Source organism: Rhinoderma darwinii, chromosome 9, assembly GCF_050947455.1.
Source record: "Rhinoderma darwinii isolate aRhiDar2 chromosome 9, aRhiDar2.hap1, whole genome shotgun sequence".
In the NCBI taxonomy this organism is placed as follows: Eukaryota; Metazoa; Chordata; class Amphibia; order Anura; family Rhinodermatidae; genus Rhinoderma; species Rhinoderma darwinii.
Window position 1 is genome coordinate 87,218,230 of NC_134695.1, and position 15,667 is coordinate 87,233,896.

At 45.6% G+C, this 15,667-nt stretch overlaps 1 protein-coding gene across 1 annotated transcript in view; it reads right to left on the reverse strand.

Annotated features, from left to right (window-relative positions):
• Window positions 1-11,094, reverse strand: part of LOC142660486 (ninjurin-1-like) — a 50,414-nt gene extending 39,320 nt beyond the window's left edge. Inside the window, exon 1 of the mRNA XM_075837103.1 lies at window positions 10,978-11,094. Coding sequence (XP_075693218.1) covers window positions 10,978-11,094 — 117 coding nt within the window. The remainder of the gene's footprint in view (window positions 1-10,977) is intronic.
• Between the last annotated feature and the right edge of the window lie 4,573 nt (window positions 11,095-15,667).

A 15,667-nucleotide genomic window follows, 5' to 3' on the forward strand; every position in this document is an offset into this window, starting at 1 on the left:
CAACTCGATCTACCTAAATTCCACTGAACCCAACTCAATTCTACACAACCCAACTCATCTCAATGCAATCCAGCTCCACCCAACTCAGTACAAGTAAATTTAACCAAACTCGACTGAACCCAACTCAATCCAACTAAACCAAACTCAATACTAAGCATCTCAACGCAATGCAACCTAGCCCATCCCAACTCAATGCAATTCAACCTGACTCACCCAACTCAAGCCAAATCAACTAAGTTAAACTTAACCCAACTCAATCCAACTCAACTGAATTCACTAGTAGCCTATTTCAAAGCAACTCTTAGACTATCCCACCACAACATTTTGAGCAATGTCATATTATCAAATGTATTCATTTTTACGGGAAATTCTGGTAAAAACAAGTATTTCTAATTATAATTCTCCATTAAGTCCTTCAGACCCCTTGTAAAGGATCTGCCAGGCACTACGTCTGTGGATACTCCCAGGATTAATCAATCGACACCTGAGGCCGGACCTCTTAGACTGACTCCGGCTCCCACCAATCAGGGTGGCAGGCTCAGGAGTGGGAGAGCCTATCGCGGCCTGGTCAGTCGGAGTTAGCTCCGCCCCCTGTCCATTTATACCTGCCGTTTTCTCTTCCTCATTGCTTGTGATTCTTCCTGGTTTCCTGGCCCTGCTACAGCCTTGCTCCAGCCTGCTTCTGCCTTGCTTCAGCCTTGCTACAGCTTCCGCTTATACTGCTTCGCTCTGCCCCCGGCTTGCTTCCTGCTCCTTGCTCTGCGTTCGTATACTTCGTGACATCCTGATCCTGACTGGCTCGTTCACCACTCTGGTTTCCTCACGGTGTTCCGTGGGCTACTGCCCCTTCCCTTGCTTGTTCTCTGTTTGTATTCCCTTGCACTTAGTCAGCGTAGGGACCGCCGCCCAGTTGTACCCCGTCGCCTAGGGCGGGTCGTTGCAAGTAGGCAGGGACAGGGCGGTGGGTAGATTAGGGCTCACTTGTCCCCTTCCCCTCCTTCCTGCCATAACATAATCACAAGCCCTTACCTAGTCTACCCTTTCTTCTACTCTATCATGGACCCCCTTGAGACCCTGACCCAGCAGATGCAGGGCCTCTCCCTACAGGTCCAGGCCCTGGCTCAGAGGGTCAACCAGCCTGACGCTGCCATAGTAGTACCCCTCACCTCACCTCTAGAACCTGACCTCAAGTTACCTGATCGGTTCTCAGGGGACCGTAAGACTTTTCTCTCCTTTTGGGAGAGTTGCAGACTTTACTTCCGTCTAAAACCTCACTCCTCAGGTTCCGAGAACCAGCGGGTGGGAATCATATCCCGACTCCAGGAAGGGCCCCAAGAGTGGGCCTTCTCCTTGGCTCCTGACGCCCCTGAACTTTCCTCCGTTGATCGTTTTTTCTCTGCCCTCGGACTCATTTACGACGAGACTGACAGGACTGCCTTAGCCGAGAGTCAGCTGGTGACCTTACGTCAGGGTAGGAGACCTGTTGAGGAATACTGTTCTGACTTTAGAAAGTGGTGCGTAGCTTCTCGGTGGAATGACCCTGCCCTAAGGTGCCAGTTTAGGGTAGGCTTATCTAACGCCCTGAAGGATCTGCTTGTTAGCTACCCCTCTTCTGACTCCCTAGACCAGGTTATGGCCTTAGCAGTACGACTTGACCGACGTCTCAGGGAACGACAGCTTGAACGTTTCAGTGTTTTCCCCTCTGACTTCCCTGCGATTCCCCCCGAGGTCCCGTCTCCTCGCTCTTGCACGGAAGACTCGGAGGTACCTATGCAACTCGGGGCCTCCGTGTCCCCTCGACAACGCAGAGAGTTCCGCAGGAAGAATGGTCTCTGCTTCTATTGTGGGGATGACAAGCATCAACTGAACACCTGTCCCAGGCGCAAGAATAAGCAGACGGAAAACTTCCGCGCCTAAGTGATCATCGGGGAGGTCACTTGGGCGCACAGGTATTTCCCGTTAATATGAACCGCAATAAGATTTTGCTTCCCTTTCAGGTCTCGTTTGCTGGCCGGTCTGCCACCGGCAGTGCCTTCGTGGATTCAGGCTCATCTGCTAATATCATGTCTGTGGAATTTGCTATGTCTCTAAAAATGCCTTTTATTGATTTGCCTAATCCTGTCCCGGTAGTGGGTATCGACTCCACTCCTCTTGCTAATGGTTATTTTACTCAGCATACTCCTGTTTTTGAACTCCTTGTTGGCTCCATGCATTTGGAGCAGTGCTCTGTACTGTTGATGCAGGGATTATCGTCCGATCTGGTATTAGGTCTTCCCTGGTTGCAGTTGCATAATCCCACGTTTGATTGGAATACTGGGGATCTCACCAAATGGGGTAGTGAATGCCTGACGTCATGTCTTTCGGTTAACTCTATTTCTCCCCGTGAGGAGGTAAACACGCTACCTGGAGTTTGTTCAGGACTTCGCTGATGTTTTCTCTAAGGAGGCCTCCGAGGTGTTGCCCCCTCATAGAGATTACGATTGCGCCATCGATTTGGTACCAGGTGCTAAGCTTCCTAAGGGTAGGATATTTAATCTTTCATGTCCTGAACGTGAAGCCATGAGGGAATATATCCAAGAATGCCTGGCCAAGGGTTTCATTCGCCCCTCGACTTCTCCTGTAGGTGCTGGCTTCTTCTTCGTGGGGAAGAAGGATGGTGGTCTTAGGCCGTGCATTGACTATCGTAACTTGAATAAGGTCACAGTAAGGAACCAGTATCCCCTTCCTTTGATTCCGGATCTTTTTAATCAGGTTCAGGGGGCCCAATGGTTCTCTAAGTTTGATCTACGGGGGGCGTATAACCTTATCCGCATCAAAGAGGGGGATGAGTGGAAGACTGCGTTCAACACGCCTGAAGGTCATTTCGAATACCTGGTCATGCCCTTTGGGTTGTGTAATGCCCCTGCTGTCTTCCAGAATTTTATTAATGAAATTCTGAGAGATTACCTGGGAAATTTTCTTGTAGTGTACCTTGATGACATACTGGTGTTTTCCAACGACTGGTCCTCCCACGTGGAGCATGTCAGGAAGGTGCTCCAAGTCCTCCGGGAAAATAATCTGTTTGCGAAAACCGAAAAATGTGTGTTTGGGGTACAGGAGATACAATTTTTGGGTCAAATCCTCACTCCTCATGAATTCCGCATGGACCCTGCCAAGGTTCAGGCTGTGGCGGAATGGGTCCAACCTGCCTCCCTGAAGGCGCTACAGTGTTTTTTGGGGTTCGCTAACTATTACAGGAGATTTATTGCCAACTTCTCGGTCGTCGCTAAGCCTCTTACGGACCTCACTCGCAAGGGTGCTGATGTCCTCCACTGGCCTCCTGAGGCCGTCCAGGCTTTTGAGACCCTCAAGAAGTGCTTTATCTCGGCCCCTGTGCTGGTTCAGCCCAACCAAAGGGAGCCATTTATCGTGGAGGTTGACGCGTCCGAGGTGGGAGTGGGGGCCGTCTTGTCCCAGGGTACCAGGTCCCTCACCCATCTCCGCCCCTGTGCTTACTTCTCTAGGAAGTTTTCGCCCACGGAAAGTAACTATGATATTGGCAACCGCGAACTTTTAGCCATTAAATGGGCATTTGAAGAGTGTCGTCACTTCCTGGAGGGGGCCAGACACCAGGTAACGGTCCTTACTGACCACAAGAATCTGGTTTTCCTAGAATCTGCCCGGAGGCTTAATCCGAGACAAGCTCGATGGGCGCTATTTTTTACCAGATTTAACTTCTTGGTTACCTATAGGGCTGGGTCCAAAAATATTAAGGCTGATGCACTGTCACGTAGTTTCATGGCCAATTCTCCTTCGGAGAAGGATCCTGCTTGTATTTTACCCCCTGGTATAATCGTTTCTGCCACTGATTCTGATTTAGTCTCTGACATTGCGGCTGATCAAGGTTCAGCTCCCGGGAACCTCCCTGGGAACAAGCTGTTTGTCCCCCTGCAATACCGGCTAAGGGTACTTAGGGAAAACCATGACTCTGCACTATCTGGTCATCCTGGCATCTTGGGTACCAAACACCTCATTACCAGAAACTATTGGTGGCCTGGGTTGCCTAAAGACGTTAGGGCTTACGTCGCCGCTTGTGAGGTTTGTGCTAGGTCCAAGACCCCTAGGTCCCGACCTGCGGGCTTACTACGTTCTTTGCCCATTCCCCAGAGACCTTGGACCTATATCTCCATGGATTTTATCACCGATTTGCCTCCATCTCAAGGCAAGTCGGTGGTGTGGGTGGTAGTAGACCGCTTCAGCAAGATGTGCCACTTTGTGCCCCTTAAGAAACTACCTAACGCCAAGACGTTAGCTTCTTTGTTTGTTAAACACATTCTGCGTCTCCATGGGGTCCCAGTCAATATCGTTTCTGACAGAGGGGTACAATTTGTTTCTTTATTTTGGAGAGCCTTTTGTAAAAAGTTGGAGATTGATCTGTCCTTCTCCTCCGCCTTCCATCCCGAAACTAATGGCCAAACGGAGAGGACTAATCAATCCCTGGAACAATATTTAAGGTGTTTCATCTCTGACTGTCAATTTGATGTGGTCTCATTCATTCCCCTCGCCGAATTTTCCCTTAATAACCGGGTCAGTAACTCGTCAGGGGTCTCCCCGTTTTTCTGTAATTTCGGGTTTAATCCACGGTTCTCCTCCGTTTCTCCTGGTAGTTCCAATAATCCCGAGGTAGAGGACGTTCATCGGGAACTGTGCACAGTCTGGGCCCAGGTTCAGAAGAACCTAGAGGCGTCCCAGAGCGTACAAAAGATTCAGGCTGATAGAAGACGTTCTGCTAACCCCCGGTTTGTCGTCGGGGATTTGGTGTGGTTGTCGTCTAGGAACTTGCGTCTTAAGGTCCCGTCCAGGAAGTTTGCTCCCCGATTTATTGGGCCTTATAAGGTCATTGAAGTCCTCAACCCTGTATCCTTCCGTCTGGAGCTGCCCCCATCCTTTCACATACACAACGTCTTTCATGCGTCCCTCCTTAAACGCTGCTCCCCGTCCTGGTCCCCCTCGAGGAAACCTCCTGTTCCCGTTCTCACCCCTTAGGGGGTGGAATTCGAGGTGGCCAAAATTGTGGACAGTAGGATGATGCAGGGTTCCCTCCAGTACCTGGTCCATTGGAGAGGATACGGGCCGGAGGAGAGGACTTGGGTACCTGCTCGAGATGTTCACGCTGGGGTATTGGTCAGGAGGTTCCACCTTCTCTTCCCCACTAAACCAGGTCCTCTTAGTAAGGGTCCGGTGGCCCCTCATAAAAGGGGGGGTACTGTAAAGGATCTGCCAGGCACTACGTCTGTGGATACTCCCAGGATTAATCAATCGACACCTGAGGCCGGACCTCTTAGACTGACTCCGGCTCCCACCAATCAGGGTGGCAGGCTCAGGAGTGGGAGAGCCTATCGCGGCCTGGTCAGTCGGAGTTAGCTCCGCCCCCTGTCCATTTATACCTGCCGTTTTCTCTTCCTCATTGCTTGTGATTCTTCCTGGTTTCCTGGCCCTGCTACAGCCTTGCTCCAGCCTGCTTCTGCCTTGCTTCAGCCTTGCTACAGCTTCCGCTTATCCTGCTTCGCTCTGCCCCCGGCTTGCTTCCTGCTCCTTGCTCTGCGTTCGTATACTTCGTGACATCCTGATCCTGACTGGCTCGTTCACCACTCTGGTTTCCTCACGGTGTTCCGTGGGCTACTGCCCCTTCCCTTGCTTGTTCTCTGTTTGTATTCCCTTGCACTTAGTCAGCGTAGGGACCGCCGCCCAGTTGTACCCCGTCGCCTAGGGCGGGTCGTTGCAAGTAGGCAGGGACAGGGCGGTGGGTAGATTAGGGCTCACTTGTCCCCTTCCCCTCCTTCCTGCCATAACACCCCTAGTGAGTAATCTATGCAAGCAACTGACTCTGCCCATAGAAGTGACCCTTCTGGATCTCAATGTTCTTGTGGAGGCCTGTAAGAAAGGAGTTAATTTAGTTAATTCTACCACTTCGGGTTAATGTTTTTGCAAAGATGAACCAACGGGGACCATAGCACAAGGACGTTATGCATTCCTAAGAGTAGGAGTTCACATCAAGCATGCAGGTACACACGGACACATACTGCTGATAAGGGGGCCTTGGTGAGAACAAGGGTCTTTTAGAGAATCTGTACTAACTGTGGTGAAGAGGGCATGAAGGGTATAGAAGTCGGTGCCCCTCTAGAAGAAGGTGACGTGTAGAGACCACACTACTCTCCTTGAGATATCCTTGGGTATTGGTGCACGCAGCAGAGTTTCCCCAAGGCCCGAAGCAAAGTGAGTATTTCTTTACTTTTGTATGTTTGTCTTTTTTATGGAATTCTATATATTTCGTTGCTTATTTTTCTTTTAGGCGTGTATATAAAGATATTCACTGAAGCACGCTGGTTATGTATTGCTTTGTTAGGCATAATATTGAGTAAAGTTACATTGTTATTCACTTAGCTATCATGTGTAAGGCTTCGTTCACATCTGCGTCAGGGCTCCGTTCGGACGTTCCGTCGGGGCTTTCCATCAGAACGGAACCCTGACTGAAACAAACAGAAACCATAGGTTTCCGTTTCCATCACCATTGATTTCAATGGTGACGGATCCGGTGCCAATGGTTTACGTTTATCTCCATTGTGCGAGGGTTTCGTGGTTTTGACGGAATCAATGGTGATGCAAACAGAAACCTATGGTTTCCGTTTGTTTCAGTCTGGGTCCCGTTCTGACGGGAAGCTCCGGACGGAACGTCAGAATAGAACCCTGGTGTGAACGAAGCCTGACATTTTTATTTTTGAATATCCTCAAATCTTTTTCATGGAACAAGGCCACTGTTGTCACCTTCATTGCTGTCACTGACTGAGGTTTTCCTCTTATTAATAGAAGTCTTTATGATATTGGACATACTGATTCACTTATTATGAATTACATTTATTTATTTCTACATTAAAGTCTATGTAAACCTTTGAAATGCAATTTTTTTAAAAATACAAATCAGTGTGATTGGTGCAACTTTCGAAATAGTTATTATTAAAAATTATTTTAACTTTTTGAGATACAGCTGCTTTGTATTCTGTATCTTTCGCTAAATCCTGCTCCCGACAGGTCCGCGGGACTAACGGGTTCTGTAACAGCGGGTCGACATGCAGGATTCACCTGTAAGTATCACATCCAAGTTATGAACTGTCAGAAACCCGCAGGACCCGCTGACACTGAACCCGTCAGTCCCGCTGACCTGACGGATTCAGTGAATAGCACTACATACAGCTACTCTATATACAGGATACAAAGCAGCTGTATCTAAAAAAGTAAAAATAATTTTTAATAAAATCTAATTATAAAGTTGCACCAATCACACTGATAGACGTTTTTATTTAAAAAAAAAACAAACATAAAAAAGTGCCTTTAATTCTGTAATTTACATTGAAATATCTGTAAATTTAGAGCAAATCATGAGACATTTGTATTTGGTGTCCTGGCAATTAGTACCTGCTGCTTCGTTTCCAAAAACATTTTAGTCTTAGACATGTATAACATTAAAACCCTGGGCTGCGCAATTCCGACGAGACAAAAAAACGGCTTAATCGCTCGGCAGGACTCCTTCCAGCTGCTCTCTTATTTAGGCAAAGCTGAAAAATCATATTTTGAGGGAACATCTTTGTTAGGCTGCGTTCACATTTGCGTCTGAGGCAATATCGCAAACTCTATCAGATTTGATGGGAAGAATAGCGCTGCATTGCGAGATAATGGGGACTTTTATTTTATCACGCTTCTTCCAGTGCGCAAATTTCTCCCATTAGACTATAAGGCCGGGTTCCACCGGGTAAACGGTGCGGAGCGGGTAAACGGTGCGGAAAAAAATCTCATGCCCACGCTGCGGAAAAAACCTGCAGCGTCAACGCTAATAAATTGACCTGTCAATTTAGGAGGCGTTTTTGTTGAATTTCTGTTGCGGGTAGAAAGCGAAGTGTTGTGACTTTCGCAGCGATTACGCCGCAAAAATAACAGCTCCAAAAAAAAAAATCACACTTGCCCAGAACGCTCTCCTTCTTCCTGCAGTCCGGACTCCTGGGATGACGTTTCATCCCATGTGACTGCTGCAGCCAATCACAGGCTTCAGCGTTACATGGCCTGCAACGTCATTGTAGGAGGCCGGACTGCGCGCAGAGAAGATGGAGGTGGTAAGTATGAGCGCTTTTTTACGCAGCCGAAATTCCGTTTGAGGAACCGCACCACAATGCGGTGGGAAGGGGCACAGTTTTTACGCAGTGTATCCGACCCGTGGGAACCCGGCCTCAGGAAGAATGTTTTTGAATGGCCTCTTGTCAATGGAGGGAGTTTACAAAAACATTTTGCTTGCTCCCAAGGTGCTCTTTGTAAGAAGCAAAAAGAAAATCCATAAAATCATCCATTTATCCATTCCACACAAAATGCCGCTTATCATGGCAGATCGTAAGTTGGTTGGTGCCCCGTGCCCTCCCCTATAGTGCCCAAATACAATCACACAGTGCCCAGATAACATTGATATCATTGGGACACTTTTAAGCAAAGGCAACTCTATCCTGTGCGTGGCACCAAGTGTGGAAACGGGGCTGCAAGCTCCAGGTGCCCAGGTCATCAGTACTGGAGGTGCCCCCTCCAGTAGTGACAGCTGATGCCCTCTGTTAATCACCCCTGTCACTAATCGCCCATGTGTTAGGCTGAAGCAACAGATAACTAGGGATTTTCTGATGTTAACATTGATCATATAACTGTTGGCGATGTGTGATTGGTGGGGGACCCCCACCGACCATGAGAATAAAGGGGTGCATCTCTCCGGCCCTGAATAGGGACCGAGCTGAAATGCCTGGATGAGAATGGCGCTGTCATAAAAGCTAAAGGGCAGCAGCAATCCCTTTAAAGAGAACCTGTCCCCTCTCCTGACACGTCCGTTGTAGTAAATAATCGTATTCCCCATACGATAACAATTCTAGAGCTTCTTTTCTTAGTTGCGCTGTTCCTCTGTTATTCCTCATAGAAATTTATGAATCAATTGACAATTGGGTGTTACCAGTTGAGGGTGTGCCCCTACACAAGCTGACACTGTCCAATCAGTGCTGACAGAATGAGACTGTGCAGGGACACGCCCCCTTGACAAGGGAAATGGTAACACCCAGTTGTCAATTTATTCCTTTATCTCCAGTAGGAATAACTGAGAAACGGCGCAATGTATAGTTCTAAGAAAAGAAGCTCCAGAATTAGGCTATGTTCACACGCCGTGTTTTCAGCCATTTTCCGGGGCGTAAACGCCTCGAAAAACGCCTAAAAAAACCGGAAGCTGAAGGCGTCCAAACATCTGCCCATTGATTTCAATGGGAAAAATGGAATTTCGTTAAGACGGGAGATTTTTTTTCGCAGCGTGTAAAAAAAAGTCCAGTAAAAAGAAGTGCATGCCACTTCTTGAGCCGTTTTTGGAGCCGTTTTTCTTTGAGTCAATAGAAAAACCGCTCCAAAAACGGCTAAAAAAAAACGCATAAAAAAAGTTTGATGCTTTAAAAACAGCTGAAAATCAGAGGCTCCGTATTTTACAGCCGTTTTTACTTTAGCGTGTGAACATAGCCTTATTATTTCATGAGGAATATAGTATTTTAGTATTTACTAAAACAGACAAGTCAGGAGAGCGGGCGGGTCATCTTTAAAGGGGTTCTACAGGATTACAACATGGCTGCCGTCTTCCAAAAACAGCGCCACACCTCTCAATAGGTTGTGTCTGGTATTGCAGCTCTGTTCCATTGTAATAAACGGAACTATGTAAAGCGTAACATCACGTATAACTTTTGGATAGTTGTGGCGCTGTTTTTTTGGAAGAAAGTGGTCGTGTTTGTACTAATTCTGGGAAACTCTTTTAAGTGACAGCCACAACTCCGATCTCACTTACCCCTTATCCCCCTATTTTCGTCAGTAGCCTCTTGCCCCCCCCCCCTTTGTACGAGCCTGCCTCACCGCTACAGTCCAGCCTGGAAGCCCAAGTCTCTTCCACCGCTGACCTGATGACACATTGTAACAATTAGGTTTATTGTAGATTAATCCTTGATGAGAACGACAAGGTTAAAGCTTTTCATAGACTGCGACTGTCAGATGGAATTACCCGGAATCTTTACTAATTCACTTCTCAGAGTCACTGATGCATCTACTTAGTGGCCGGCCATGTTTTATTCTCAGTTCCGCTAAACGAATGATTTTTTATTTTTTTATTTTTTTAGATATTTTTTTTTGCTTTTTGGTAAATAATTTTGAGTCCTTTAACATCTGGAATCTGTACAGCTGAATAGCAACTAATCGAAAGCTGATGAATTCCGCCAAGAACACCACATCTGCCACTGTAGTAAAATGTCTCCTGTATATCTGAGTCCCTGAGTCTTCCTCTTGTATAAACTTTTTAGAATATTCTATATTTTACATTTCTATCTCTAACAGATGCTGCATTTTTACTAACGGCACCAATTACAGTGCCCATGGGACTTGTGACCGAACCATCTACAGACTCTAATAGCACATACATCTGCACTGAGTAATGCCGCCGTGTTTTTTTTTCCGTAATGTTTTTTCCTGTATGTCAGTCTTCACTGCAGGTCTGGAATTATATTCATGAACCAGAAATTTTATGGTGGAATAGACCCTGATTACCAACAGAATGCTGCTATGTATGAAATTGTGGACCGACACAAACATGTGAGCGTTAATCCTAATCTGAAGCCTCTGATTTTTTATCATACAGCATCTGTAGTTGATGGGGCCTACTGCAATAACCGATATTTAAGAAGGTCAAAAGAAAAGTTGGCTGCATTCATCTATACTGCCATTTCTTAATCACTCATTCTGCCTGCGTGTCAGTCTACACTGCAGCTCTGGCATTATACTCATGAACCAGGATGTACAGTGGTATAGGCAAGATAAAGCATTTGTGACTGCCACCTGTGGAGCCTCCAGGAATTGCTCTTGGTGAAGAAGGTCATAAGTAAAGTTGATACCTACATTGATTCTGCTCCCATCGGGAGAACCTGCCCGGAGAAGCGGTTCTTCGTCGCTTGACAGGTCACTTTCGTCCTCAGGCTCTCTTCTGTGCATTGCTCGGTGGAATATTGAGGTCATGTCTAAATATGAAAAAAATAAAATAAAATTTGGGAAAGTGCAACAGCTCCTGCGGGAGGCAAATTGTGTTGTTTTCCTGATGTGAACTGTAATAAGCCAGACGTGATGTAGGTCGAGTCACACTCAGTATCACACCCGCCGTCACTTCACTCGTCTACAGAGGGCTGTCGCTCAGCTGACTCCTGGCTTCTAGTGCCGTCTGCATTTTTACCTTTATTCCCCGCCGCTGGTTGCTGACGTCACTCGTTCTAGGGATTTCACAGCTTTCAGCCGCTCGGTACTTTTGTCAAATGAATACCCAAAGTTTTTGTTTATTAAGGACAACAGGCGTCTGCAGCAGCGGAGTGTGCCCGGAACTACTGAGACCTAAAATAAAATAAAAAATCACCAGTAAATACAAATCCTTGTGTCGTCCTCTTAGGTCAAATTTAGGAAACTTCTACTTAGTTTGGGTGACAACCAAGACGGCCGCTGATAAAGTTTTTTAATGGGTTGTCACCACCCGGCTTTCCTACCAATCCTCCATAATGATGCACGTGTGGCATCCAGGGCTTTAAGAAAGCAGGGTGACCATCCCTGTGACATCTTGTTTTTGCTTTTTATATGTTGTCATTTTTTATTTTTAGATAATCACTCCACACTGGGGTCCTTGAAATCAGTTGATCATAAAGTATCCTGCAACTTGGAGCCCCCCGTGATTAATAGTTACCATAAAAGAAGTCAAGGAGCTCATCGAAATCAATGGAAGTCCCAAGAAATGGTCCACCAGGGCAAAAAGCCAGACTTGGCTCTCCTCTCGAGTCTAGATTATAGATGGAAGGGCCCCGATCAAAATATCCTCCCTGGTAGCTCAGTATACCCTAGTAGGGCACACCGTGTGGGACTGGGGTTCCATGTGACCACGAGAGGAGATACAAAACATGTACAAGTCATTGGCTCCCAAGTCTCCTCCAGACGGGGTTGTCTTCTGCTCATTTTCGGGCCACTGGAGAATGCTCTGGTGCTCTGATGGGCCATTCTGACCATGAGGGCACATTAAATGGTATTCTCTAAGCCAGACAACCCCTTCTCATTAATAGAAGTAATATATTTACAGAACCAGTCACACCTCATTTTTGAAATATTTGACTTCAGTATTTCTTATTCTGCTGCAAAAAAGTTGGTTTCTCATTTGTGGAAAAAAAAAAAATCTATGAAATTTTGATATTTTTCGCAGACGTAGCTTAAAAAAAACACCAACTCCTATGTCTGACGTCACTGGACTCTTTATTTATTTATTCAGGTCAGACCTCGGTATCTAGACGTCGTCCCTGCGAGCTTACTGTATTATTACAGGTATGCGAAGCGCAATGGAGCTCATCGAAGATCCACCAGGGCCTGCAAATCAAAAATAGCATGACTCTTATCCACCAATACTCCATTAATCTATGTAATCCTCTGCAATGTAAAAAGTGGAGTAAAGACCTTAGTACGGAATGCAGTTTGGTCTCAAGGTCTTCAAGAGGTGGCAAGGCTGGAGTAAGAGCAAATACCAGGGACGCAGCTAGAAATTGCTGGGCTCCATATCAAATTTTTGAACTGAACGACCCCAATATCAAAAATTATAAAGTAGGAGAATTACTCCTTACCTACCCCAGTTGTCTGGTTCTGCTCCATCTGCAGGGATCCTGTAATCTCTGTTCTCCTGTTAAATCGAGTCATGGAGCAAGATCACCGATCCATCTATAGGCAAATTCATGTTGTAAAGCCTACGGGGGATTGTGGTATCAGCACAGATATGTTAGTCACCACCACATGGTGATATCTTAGGCATTTCAGTTTCTTGGGTTCTTGAGGTCGGCCACCTTATTTGCTGACCCCTTGGCAGCTGGCAGGGACTCGATCAGCTTGTAGAAACACTGCAGCATTTTTGGAGGCTCTTGAGTTTTGTAAATTAACTAGTCGGCAAATGATTAAAGTTCATTATGGGAAAGACAAATTTGTCATTGCTTTAATTTTTGAGTTTGGACAATGGGAATTTTGGGACTTTTCTGTAAGTTTTTTTTAAAACGTAGGGACGATTCTTTATGGATTCATCATTAGGTGAAACTAACACTCCCAACTTTCTGTCCTCTCCTAGTGACTGTAAAGGTCTTCAACCACAACCAGAACTTCATGATGATGAGTGGACCTGTCATACTTCTGTGTATCTTTCTCTGAGTGTCGGCAATTATTATTTTTCAATATGTTTCTGATTTGTGATATTGACTTCTGCCATGTCCCTCTTTCTGCTCCTGGTTTTAAATTCGGCTCCATTTCTGAATCCAGGCTACAACTTGCTCTGGTCATGTCTGTCAATTCCATATCTGGTTGCTCCGGGTTTCGATTCTGTTTCTAGTCCAGTTTCTGGTGTTGACTTTGTCATCTGCCTTAACTTCAGCCCATTCCAGTGTTTCTGTGCCACCACTTTACAGACAAGTTTGGTGACTGCCTTGTGGAGAACCATTGATAGGGTCAAGAAGAGTGACTGCCATGTGGAGAACCATTGATAGGGTCAAGAAGAGTGACTGCCATGTGGAGAACCATTGATAGGGTCAAGAAGAGTGACTGCCATGTGGAGAACCATTGATAGGGTCAAGAAGAGTGACTGCCATGTGGAGAACCATTGATAGGGTCAAGAAGAGTGAAGACTAAGAGGTTCCTTAGACTCTATGCCTTGGTTTAGCCTTCATCTTCCTATTCTATATACAGAGGTTCTCCCTCGACAATTGTACAATATGTCTCCTTGTTTTAGGATTACGTGCTTAGGTATTCATAACCTTAGATTCTCCAGGGCAAGAAGGGTCCTGCAGGACTTGACAAATATAAGAAATGAAACCTAGTAATGTAATATGTCGTTCAGTAAGACTTTATGGTAATGTGGTCTCCTGCAATTTTTGTTGCGAAGACAATTCCCGTCATGACTGAGCAAATTCATCATTACCTTTACAAACAAATGGAACCTCACGCCGTTGAGCAGAATCGATATGAGAGAAAATCACATACTCCAAATAAGAAGGGACAGTGATTTGGGCTGCAGAAAATGCTGCAAACATTAGTAGAGACATTGCCGAGCTTATGAAACAATAACATTGAAAGAAAACGGAAACACTAATGATACACGCAGCGAGATTACAAATAATATTTCCTTATCTTTTATAATCCATTGTCAAACACTATGAATTATTCAATAATCCTATAAAACCAAGCAAGTTCTGTAAAGTGTTCACTTTGTCATTAGATTGGAAGCCAGGAAGGAGAATTGTTGTGGCAGGTGGCATTCTGGGAGCCATGCGGTCTCGCGGAACAATTATTGACAGAAAAATATTCTTAAAGGGTTCGCCCGAAAAAAGAGTTGGCTGCTGTGATCACCACCAATCCAAGAATAGTCTGATATCATGACGATCATCCATGGAGAAGTGGCTGCACCTGGAGGACACCCTAACCACAAAGCCACTTGGTTGCCGACAGGACTGGCATTTTGTTAAGTTGGTCACATTATAGAATTCATTTCGGTCTTCTGATGGCTCTGACAATAACTAAGTACCCAGATACAACGGGGCTCATGAGGTTCAGTGGACGACAACCTCACTTGTGGGTCACCTTTGCTCTTTTGATTGCCGTCATTGCTAAACAGGCAAATGTAAGCAACAGGGACCAGATTTCTCATGAATTTGTCCATTCTCTCCACAATGTAGGTCAAACTAATTTTTTGCAAAGCTAACCCCCTTACTATAAGGACTCAGCAGGAGTTTCCTTTAAATGCTACAAGCTCATACAAATGCGCAAAACTTCAATTGGCTTTCAGGCAAAATGACCATATTACGATGCCCATTATTATTACATTAGTCCCCAGTAGAAACCATTTTATTGCTCCCCCTGCACTCCCTCAATGTTCTCCGTCTCTGATATATTGCATTCCCCATTGACTCGGCATGTGATCTGAGCCAGAAAATGACATTTATTGACGTTCTTGTAATTGATTTTGGCTCTGAAAGATTTGAGGACACCATACAATGGCAATATCCTGACTCGGAACCAAAACGGAAATGCAAAACTTAAGATGATATTAGCAGAACTTAAATTCAGTCCGAAGGTCTCATGGTCAGGACCACGTCAGGGTCAAATGAATGGAGTTTATATTGTTCAACGTCATTTCTTTATCGCTCACAAAACTATCGATATCTGTCAGTCCAAGACCCTGCACATAATAAATAATAAAAGATAAGAATGTCCTGGTATGACTAATGATAAAAGTGTTTCATTTCTACATGAGTATCAGGTGGGCTCCAACGAAAAAACAATCACAATTGGCTTCCACTTTAATATGCTGGTTCATCTAACCACATGGTCTATCTATGGACAGAAGGGTCCAGAACTTGTTTGTTCACCCTTCCCTATCTTTTATAGGACGTTTGGACTGATTCCTCAATCTAATGTTTGATGTTTTGGTGTCCGTATAGAAAGATGTCCTGTATTTACACTGCCCTTAAGCAAGGGGTACTGTATGGACTGTATAGGACTACACCAGAGTACCAGTGGGTCACCTGATGGG